Genomic DNA, 10909 nt, shown 5'->3' on the forward strand with positions numbered 1-10909 from the left:
TTATGAAAACTGCAGATCCATTATTCCATGAACATTTTAGAAGGAAGTGAAAAAAACCATAGAAGAAAGCAAATTTATTTGTATAGAATGAATAAAGTATTGAGTAGTCTAAGTACAGAGGTAAAAAGGAAGGAGAGAATGCTAAATTATTTAAGGATCACTTCTTTTCTTTGGGGAAGATTATTTAAAATAGGAATTTTACCCTTAGTTGTTCATGAAAACAAATCTCAAATGTTTGAACTTTAAAGCTAACCTGTAATTCAAAAGCAACTGTTAAAGTAATTCATAAAAGTCTACCTATAATAGATATTTCTGTATATGATACAAAAGAGGCAAAAGGGACACGTACATGATTTAAGATAAATCTCTCTCTGGAAAACATAAGAAATAGAGCTTTTATTTTGAACATATAGCATTTGTTGCCTAGTACAAAGTAGAGGCCACTACATGATAACTAACTGGGCTTGAACAAAGGCGGCGAAGAAACATTTTTAACTGTTAGAGGAAAGACTAAAAAGATCTACTCAATGCCAACTATATCCAAATATTGGGTTGGCCAAAAGGTTCGTTTGCCTTTTTTCCACAAGATGGCTCTAGTAACACTTAATTGTCTATAAGTTCATTCAAAACAATTTTGTTAGATTGTATGTGACACCTATCATATCAGCGTGCATTTTAAAAAAGACATCAAAATTGGTTAATTTTTGTGTAGCCATTTTAATACTGAAGATGGAAGAAAAAAGGCAACATTTTCGGCATATTATGCTTTATTATTTCAAGAAAGGTAAAAACGCAACCGAAATGCAAAAGAAGATTTGTGCAGTGTATGGAGAAGGTGCTGTGACTGGCTGAACACATCAAAAGTGGTCTGCGAAGTTTCATGCTGGAAATTTCTCACTGGATGATGCTCCACGGTTGGGTAGACCAGTTGAAGTTGACAGCGATCAAATCAAGACATTAATTGAGAACAATCAACGTTATACCATGCGGGAGATAGCCAACAAAACTCAAAATATCCAAATCAAGGGCTGAAAATCATTTACACCAGTTTGGTTATGTGAATCGCTTTGATGTTTGAGTTCCACATAAATTAAGCAAAGAAACTCTTCTTGACCGTATTTCCTAATGCGATTCTCTGCTTAAACATAATGAAAATGTTCCATTTTTAAAACACATTGTGACGGGTGATGAAAAGTGGATACTGTACAATAATGTGGAATGGAAGAGATCATGGGGCAAGCGAAATGAAACACCACCAACCACACCAAAGGCCGGTCTTCATCCAAAGAAGGTGATGTTGTGTATATGGTGGGATTGGAAGGGAGTCCTCTATTATGAGCTCCTTCCAGAAAACCAAACGATTAATTCCAACAAGTACTGCTCCCAATTAGACCAACTGAAAGCAGCACTCAACAAAAAGTGTCCAGAATTAGTCAACAGAAAATGCATAATCTTCCATCAGTATAATGCAAGACTGCATGTTTCTTTGATGACCAGGCAAAAGCTGTTACAGCTTAGCTGGGAAGCTCTGATTCATCCAGCTTATTCACCAGACATTACACCTTTGGATTTCCATTCATTTAGGCTTCACAAAGTTCTCTTAATGGAAAAAAAGTTAATTCCCTGGAAGACTGTAAAAGGCACCTGGATCAGTTCTTTGCTCAAAAAGATAAAAAGTGTTGGGAAGATGGAATTATGAAGTTGCTTGAAAAATGGTAGAAGGTAGTGGAACAAAAGGGTGAATACGTTGTTCAATAAAGTTCTTGGTGAAAATGAAAAATGTATCTTTTATTTTTACTTAAAAACCTAAGGCAATTTTTTGGCCAACCCAAAACATGATATCGGTGCATAAAGGAAGAGCTCTCTGCTTATTCCGTATTTACTTAGCTAAGTATTTCTGGCATTAAGAAAAGAAAATTGATACAAATATAAAGATAGTTTAGAAATGAAGTGAATGTACTAAGCAGGTAATGTTAGCAACTGGAGTGTTTACAAGATTGAAAGGGCCTTCAAAACACTCAGATTAACAACTATTATGTTGACAGAATGGAGAAGACAACTTCAGTCAGAGTTATAAACAATATTCAAAGGAGAGAAAGACAAGATTTTAAAAAACGAAAGATAACATTTGGTAGCTTTGTTCAAAAAGCTCAAAATAAGGAGGAAAGTATCAAGCTATACAGTATTTAAGAATTAAGGAAATTCTCAAGTACAGCATACATTGTTTTGACAATAAGTAATGCATAATTAAGAAATATCTGAAGATTGGAAAAAAACAGGACAAAGTAAATTATAGTATTTCTTAAATAAAAACACTTACAACTTTCATAATTGATTTTTCCCATGCTACTGATTTCTGTAACTGCTGAATGCACAGAGCTACCTGTGCAGCACTGCGAGCTTCTGATAATGCCCTTCTCCATACCCTGAGCCCTGGAGCAATATCCTCTTCAATTCTGCATTGAAATATAGAAAAATTAAGTAGGTCACATCCACATTTATGGTTACTGAATGTGAAACAATCATCACACTGAAAGCCAAGCAATGACAAAAACATGTAACAGCCAATAAGTATAAGGTTTAAGCAACTAAATTTGATGTAGTGCACAGACTGTGGCTACGTGCCTCAAAGCTTAGTCACAACCAGGTAAATGTAAGATCACTTTGCAGGATTATCAACGCACATAACAACAACAAAAAAATGTTTTTACAAAGCACCATGCAAACAGCATGATCCATATGGATCACAGACATACAAGAAGATACATAGATAACAGGCAATAGAAAATAGGCTCCAATTAGCAAAGAAGCACAATAATTTTTCAAGTTAATCTCAATAACCTACCCGTCACCATCACCACTAATGGATGGTGCAGGAGCAGGGACAGTAACTGTGCCCACATTATCCAGTTTGATCTGAATGGTGGTACTTAAGGGGCTCTTCAGATACCTTCTTTCAATGTTCCGCTCCAAATCAGCCAGCCTGGTTACAGCTATATCTAGGGGGTTGTCACTCTTCCGTTCCAGTGCATGTGCACTGCTTTCTTCTTCTCCAGTAAATTCTCCATCATGCTCCTTGCACAATTTAGAAAATGACTTATGTTCAAAATATACCAAGTCCTCCCTTTCTGATGCAGGCTCTGGACACATCCAACCCTATGTATCAAAAGAATAATGTTATTATGGTTTCCTCTTAAAATGCCTGCTGGGTGAATTACCTTTACTTAAAACACAGCAGCAGACACCAGCAGACCTTAAGGATCTTTACTAAAAGTTTTTATCTTGTGTTTCCTAATGCTAGGTAGAAACAAGAATAACAAAATTAAAAGAAACAGTTGTGAGAAGTTTGAAGAAGAAAATTTAATCACTTTTGATATTATGAAAGGTATAATGAAAATCAGCAAAGTATTCTGAGAGACTTTAGACTACATGCTTATTCATTTCAACAGAAATCTCTCCGTGGTCTCTGAATTTAGCTCTTCCTTTCCATTTCCGTTCCTTCTACCACTCCTCTGTACAGGGGTCTGTATAATACTTACCATTTTTCCTTCAGCCGTAGGAGTCTGCGTGAGCTGTTATATTTGTCTGTAGAGCCTTTCCCTGTTGCTCTTAACCTGGTTAAATCCACTCATCCTGCAGCTCTCATTTTAAAAGTCCTCAGGGAATCCTTCTCTGACCTACTTTAGCAGGTAAGTCTCCATATTACAAGCCCACAAAGGACCATGTAGTACGCCATAGCCTTGCGGTACTCACAATTTTTTACTATTGTGATTATTTGATTCACATCTTTTTACCTCTAAATTCCATGATGGCAGGGACCACGTCTGCTTTTTACTCATTTTATCTCCAGCACAGTGAAAGCAAATAGTAGGCACTCAATACACACGTGTTGACTGAATAAGTGAATGATCTTGTAACTCAGCTTGCTTTTATTCATCTTCTACCTCAAAATCCCTCAAAGTTTCCCTACTGTTTAACAAAGTCCATATTTTTATCATGATATTCCAGTACCTCAATCTGCCTCTTCCTCTTATGTTCCCGTTCACACATCCGACACTGCAAATTCCACAACTTGCAACTCCACAAACATGCCCTAAACTTCTGGATCCTGGTGCTCTGCTCAGGCTGTTCCCTCTTCCTAGCATGGCATTCACTGTCAAAAGCTGACTCACCTTCTCAAGTTCCATCTCGAATTCTACGTGAAATGTTCCCTAATCTCTCCCATGTCTCCATGAGAAGTTATGTATTCTTTTTCTAAATTCATGTATGACTCTGTATTCCTCTAGGATCAGTTAACAGATTCTGTGGAGATGTATATATGACTTATCTCCCTATTAGATGACAAGATTTCTGACAGCAGAAACCACATTTTATCCAATTTTGTGGTGCCTACTGTCTGATGTGGAATAGGGGCTTAGTAAATGCATATTAAATGAAAAACAGAATGAACATTACCCTTTTTATTAAACCTCTTTAGAGATAATTATTTTATTTTGTATATTAGGATCAATTCTTCTTCTTTAATTCAGTAGAACATTTATATTTGTGAAGTAAGGATGGAATTATGAATAGTACATGTAAGTGCATTAGGTACAAGTCATGTCAAATGAACCTCATTCCCATATTTTGAAAAGGGTACTAAATTGATAAATCAAGAGAACCCTGTAAACATAGCATATCTTGATGTCTGCAAGGCAAATGACAAGAAAAAAAATGAAGACTAGATTAAAGAAATCTAGAGGGTTGAAAACTGCTTCCAAAAAATGGTGATTGACAGAACTTGTGTCACCTCAGAAAAGGTCCCCAGTGCCAGTGTCCAAAAGGCTCTGTACTTGGTTTGTCCTGTTAATACACTTATGAGTAACTTGGTTGATTGTTATTAAATCTGCAGATGATTTAAAACTAGGAAGAAAATTTAATATTCTGTATAACAGGACTAAGATAAACACAGTTCCATATGCTGAAAAATGTACCCACATGAAATTAATAAAAATAAAACAATGATAAATGTAAATTTTAGGTTTGAAGTTTAAGCAACTAATCACAGAAATATTGAATACTATGTGTGATAGAACTTGCTTAAAAGCTCTTTGAAAGAGGGCCAAAGTTTGTCTTTTTCATAGTGTATACTCAGTGAAGCAAGAGTATGATGTGGACGCTAAAAGGCTAGTACAAAATTCAAACAGCATTAATGGAAGTATAGTGCTGGATTAAGGAAAGTAAAAGTCCCACGAACACATTCAGACCGTGCCATGTATAGTTATGGATACAACATTTTAAGAAGTATATTAACACTGGTGTTTATACAGAAGAGAATCGTGTACATGGAAACTATTTCACAGGACTAATGGTTGAAGGAATTAATTAGCTTGAAAAAGAGAAACTTAGAAAGAGACACAGGAGCTATCTTTAGAGGAGCTGGAAGAGTAATTAGGTTCTTTGTATACTCGCAACAACAGAACTAGGACAAGAGACTTGCAGATTTTCCTACAAAATAATAAAGAATGTCCAAATTATAAGCAATATTAAAAATATAAATGAATGCACCTAAGTAAGTCCCACAGGCCACCTGTGTGGTGTGTCTTCACAATGGCTAGTTCCCCACGTTAAACATATAACTCTATTTTCTTAAAAAAAAAAAAAACACATTAAATCTTCTATAGATGTTAAAATAATGTCTTGCGGTTATTTTCATCATTTGTGTTTTTAGACTCTTCAAGAATAATATAATTCATTTTTTCAGAATAATACAGAATAATTTAGTAATACCTTAATAACAGAATATTAAAACGTTTCACTTAAAAAACAAATTCTACTTTTCTTATATACTTAGAACACAGCCAAGATTGTCTAAGCAGCCAGTAATGTGATAAGGTTAATGCAGGAAAATATGAGTATGGCTCCAGGAAAATGTTTCAGGCCCACACCCTGACTTTATACTTAACTTAAAAAAGCTTGGGACTTCCCTGGTGGCACAGTGGATAAGAATCCACCTGCCACTGCAGGGGACATGGGTTCGAGCCCTGGTCCGGGAAGATCCCACATGCTGCAGAGCAACTAAGCCTATGTGCCACAACTACTGAGCCTGTGCGCCACAACTACTGAACCCACGCACCTAGAGCCTGTGCTCTGCAACAAGAGAAGCCACCGCAATGAGAAGCCCGCGTGCAGCAACGAAGACCCAACTCAGCCAAAAATAAATAAAATTATATCTTTAAAAAAAAAAAATCTCGGTGATATGTGTTCCCAACCAATAGCCAATTAGAACTGGCAAATTAGGTGGAGGAAGTTGGGGGAAAATTGGGCCAGTAGAACCAACCAAATTTAAACCAGCCAAGTAGTAGCAACTGACCATGAGAGAAGACAGAAACAGACTATAGAAAGCAGACACAGTCGTTTAAAAGCAAAGCACACTAGGACCATTTAATGTAGGGGCAAAACCTCTTCACATTTCCTGAGGGAATCATCATCTAATAATTGGTCTTCGCACTAATGATCCTGTGTCACCAAGATAATTTAAATCAAACTCATTATTCTCAATTTAAGACGGCAGTGTAATGCGTAACGTAAGCGATCTGACAAACATGTTAAAAAATTATGGTGCTAAATGGAATAATTATCATTTCTCTAGAAAATTAACTTGTGTGGAAGACTTCATTTGTTGAAGATGCCAAATAAATGGGGCATTTTTATACTGTATTATAGTACTAGGAGGAAGATATAGTTTGCTAGCAAAATAGAGTCAACAAATGATAAATTTTGTCTCCCAGAGTTGGTAATTATGTTTGTGGCAAGAAAGGGATATGTCATTAGCTCTGGAAAGTGACATTTTTTGGAGAACTTCAAAAGTTTCCAAATGCCATAGGATAGTATTATGGCATAAGTTTCTCACTCTGAATAAAACATAGAATAGCAAATCAAATTACATGGATACTACATTTTCTAAACCTTTTCAGGTGTCTCATACTTATTCATCATCCATCCATGTATTCTCAAGAGACATCACCTTATTATCAACTGAGAAGACTTTATATCTCTCCTACCAAAACTAAAAATTCTTGCACTAAGGTAAAGCTTTCCTTTTGCCTGTCCATTGGAAGCCATTCTGATCAAGATAATGCTTGTGACATGGTAAATAGTAGATAAATAAATTTAAAATTTAAACAGTAGATAAATAAATTTAAAATTTACATATATATGTAGGGTGTGTGGGTATGTGTATAATGATACAGTGTATATCTGGATATATCTACATTCTCCAATTTTAAATTATATAGAGTGAAATTTTGACATACAACATAGCTTGATGCAAGGAGGTTCCTCTGTATGAAACAGTATAGTAGGAATTTGATAGAGCATTATATGTATCATGGGTAAAACTAGAAATGACACTTTTGAATACCATTAAGGAGGCAGCAAGATTTGGTAGAAAGAACACAGGTTCTGGAGCCAGACAGACTTGGATGAATACACGCTTAGCTTACGATGTGACCACTGGCAGGTTACTTACTTTGAGTCTTGTTCCTTACCTGTAAGATGGGGGAAATTCAGGATCATTTTGAGAATTAAATGAGATAAAGTGAAAACATTTAGCAGAGTAACTGGCACATATCAGGTATACAACGAATAATAGTTACCTTCCATCATCCTTAAAATAGATTTCATTCCAATCAATTTTACCTTCACTTGCAAACTTGCTGATGCAACTCTCCTTTCTAGATCTTCCACCTGTTGAAGAATACTCAAATCCACTTCCATTGCTTGTTCTTCTACTGACCAGCTCTCCACAATATCTCGAGTTACCTGGTTTTCTTCATGTTCATTGAATTCAATAATAGCAACTATATTTGAAAAGAAATTAATTTTAGAGTCCACTTTATCCCTCAATGATTTCTTCTAAAAAGTGAATAAGGGTCCAGGGATAACATATACGTGTAACTTAACACACACAAATGTACTTGTGCATACACAGGCAGATTACTCTTAAAAGTAGGAATATTCTTTTTTAAGAAACAAAACAATATGTCTGCAGGTTGTGAGAAATTATAAGAAAGTAATACCTATTTAAGAAATGTAAAGAGTTACTGTGTGTTGAACAAAGTAGAAAAAAAATGCCTATTAGTAATAAATTAAGAACTAGGATATACTAAAATATGTTTTAAGATAAAAGAACTAATTCTCATAACTAAGCAAGAGAGCAGAAGTCTCTTTTAGGTACGTACCATCCTTATTCTTGACGCAAGCTTGAGTAATATAATCCAAGTGCTTCTGAATTTGTTTTTGTAACGCCTTTTCTCTTATTCCTCTGAGATGGAGCACTTTGAGCAAAGCTTTCAGGTCCTCTGGGTCAATAATTCTCCACCAACCAAACTGCATTTCTAAGTTAAGATAAATATGTAGATCTTTTTACAAATATTTTGAATATAAATGAAAGGCACAGTGCAAATCAGAAGACTTATAACTATGTAGAAAACCATCAAAGATTCGGTTATAATGCAGGAATCTATAACAATAAAATAAAGTAAGTAAGTGGCTATAAACCATCTCAATGTACCTACCTTCTGGAATAGGTTTTGGATTAGGAAAATCTACTGGTTTTGCTACTTCAACAGCTACAGGTTGAGCTGAAGAGACTTTTTCATTCTGTGGTACTGGAGATTCACTTTTACTTGAAGCAACATTAGGAGTCAAGAATGAATTACTATTTCCTTCTGATAATCCCAACCCTGATCCAAGACTAGGTAAAGGTGATGTAAATGGATTACTGGAAGTCAGCACACCGGTGGGCCACCCACAAAACTGGAGTCCCATCATAGATACTCCACTTTTCATCTGCGATAAAAACCAAAACATTTTAAAAGTAGAACAATCTAAGAAGTTAGGAAAAGTGTTTAGAACCAGCAATTATTTATAAAATTCGGAAAAAAACATTCTTTCACTTATCACAATTAGAGGCATACGTCATTTCATTTGCTCCCCAAGTACTTTCTTTTTAGATATAATGCAACAGTAATAAGTTAAAGAGTAATTAAAGAAGGCTTTGACTTAGACATCAGTAGTTCTGATGAAGCTTGGTGATAGCAATTCTGACTCTTCGATTTTCAAACCATGGCGGAGACAATATTATAAATATTCAACTGATTTCCCTTGAGAGAAAATCTTTATGGGGTCAAAGATTAAATAAAGCAACATAAGAATGAGTTACAATTAGCAGCACTAACCTGAAGAGGTGATAAAGCAAATGGATTTAGGCCAACAGGATTCTGAGCAGAAGATGATCCAAGAAGAGGAGCTGGGGCAGGCGAAGGTGACTTAGATGGTGGCTGAGACTGAGGGGTCACTAAAGAAGCAGTTGACATACCTGCATGGGTAAGTGATGTGTCATCACAAGGTGTCCTTGGCAAAAGGCTAAACCACTGTCTATTCTTTTCAGTCAGTGTTTTTAACAACTGGTCATTGGGGAGAGGACTATAGAACTTCCCTGGACCACCTGAACTGGTACTGAACAGATTATTAGAGTCTGTCTTTTCCACACTGCTTTGTGTTGCTGTTGATTGAATGCTGCCCAGTGAATGTTTTCCACTGTTTTGATAAGACAATGTGCACCCATTTGCACTACTGTTTGGTTTGGGGGTTATTACATCTGACTCAGGAGGCATCTTAGCTACTTCTAAAAGCTTGCTTAATTTCGAAAATGAACCAGGTTTCTGAAGAAACAGATTTGTGTTATCTTTTTCTTTAGTATCTTCCTTTTGCTCACAGTGATTTGGATTTGAACAATTTAAAGTGTCCTCAGAAGTCTCAAATATTTCTTCTTTGATCTGGATACTTTCTGCCTTTTTTAGTTTTTCTCTTTCTTTTGCAATTTCTTCTAGTCCTAAAAAATTGAAAAGCATTATAAAGATCAGTTACTCCAGATCAAACCAATACTATAATTATATTCTTTTATTACTTATCAAGTTATATGCATAAATATTTTAGGAAACTTTTCTAGATTATTTAATACTCCCCATTTTCCCCTTTTTTATAGACTAGATTCTTTTGCTCATTGGAAAATTAATGTAATTTTGTGACTAATCTTTAGAAAAACTAAAATATAAAAAATTTAAAAGCCCTAATACACAGCAAAAATTATTATTAATATTTTTGTCTAAATCCTTCCAGGCATTCTATATGCACACACATACACACTTAAACCTATAAATTAAAGAAAAAGGAAATCTCACTATATGCATAATGCCTGACCTACATGTTTTGCTCTGCAAACATCCTGATATGTCAATAAATATATAACTACATCATAAATTTTAATAGCTATAGAATATTCAATAGAATATATCCTAATTTAAATAATCAATCTTCTACTGATGGCTATTAATAGGGCCCAGTTATTCACTATTATAAAAAATGCTATAAATGATGAATGACCTTGTATCTGTATCTTTGGACTTCATTTTTTTTAAAAAATTTACTTCCTTAGGATAAATTTCTAGAAAAAATTTACTGAGTCCTAAGATACATACTTTTCAGAGTTTTTGAAATACGCTGTCAAACTGAAAGTCTAGATCAATACACGTTCATACCAGAAGCAAGAGCATCTGTTTGCCTACACCCTCAAGGAAACTAAATACTATCAGTATTTTTTTGTTTTTGTCAATATCTGGGAGATAAAAATCTAAGCTGCATTTTTTTTTTCTGATCTCCAGTAAGGCTGAGTACCTTATCATGGGCTTACTGGCATTTCTCCTTTGTGAACTTCTGGTTCATAGTTTTGAACAGTGCTTTAAAAATAATTTATAAGAACTCTTTAAAAAATATAAATCCGTGGGCCTCCCTGGTGGCGCAGTGGTTGAGAGTCCGCCTGCCGATGCAGGGGATACGGGTTCGTGCCCCGGTCTGGGAGGATCCC

The 10909-nt window shown here is 35.3% G+C and overlaps 1 protein-coding gene across 2 annotated transcripts in view; it reads right to left on the minus strand.

Moving 5' to 3' along the window:
* BAZ2B (bromodomain adjacent to zinc finger domain 2B) overlaps positions 1-10909 on the minus strand; it is a 128545-nt gene that overhangs the window by 18082 nt on the left and 99554 nt on the right. For both annotated transcript variants that reach the window (XM_007446456.1, XM_007446457.1), the window contains 6 exons: positions 9222-9877; positions 8559-8832; positions 8223-8378; positions 7681-7841; positions 2951-3156; positions 2321-2456 (listed from right to left, as the gene is read on the minus strand). In XM_007446456.1, coding sequence (XP_007446518.1) covers positions 2321-2456; positions 2951-3156; positions 7681-7841; positions 8223-8378; positions 8559-8832; positions 9222-9877 — 1589 coding nt within the window. The remainder of the gene's footprint in view (positions 1-2320; positions 2457-2950; positions 3157-7680; positions 7842-8222; positions 8379-8558; positions 8833-9221; positions 9878-10909) is intronic.

This window comes from Lipotes vexillifer, unplaced genomic scaffold (genome assembly GCF_000442215.2).
Source record: "Lipotes vexillifer unplaced genomic scaffold, Lipotes_vexillifer_v1.1 scaffold173, whole genome shotgun sequence".
Classification (NCBI taxonomy): domain Eukaryota; kingdom Metazoa; phylum Chordata; class Mammalia; order Artiodactyla; family Lipotidae; genus Lipotes; species Lipotes vexillifer.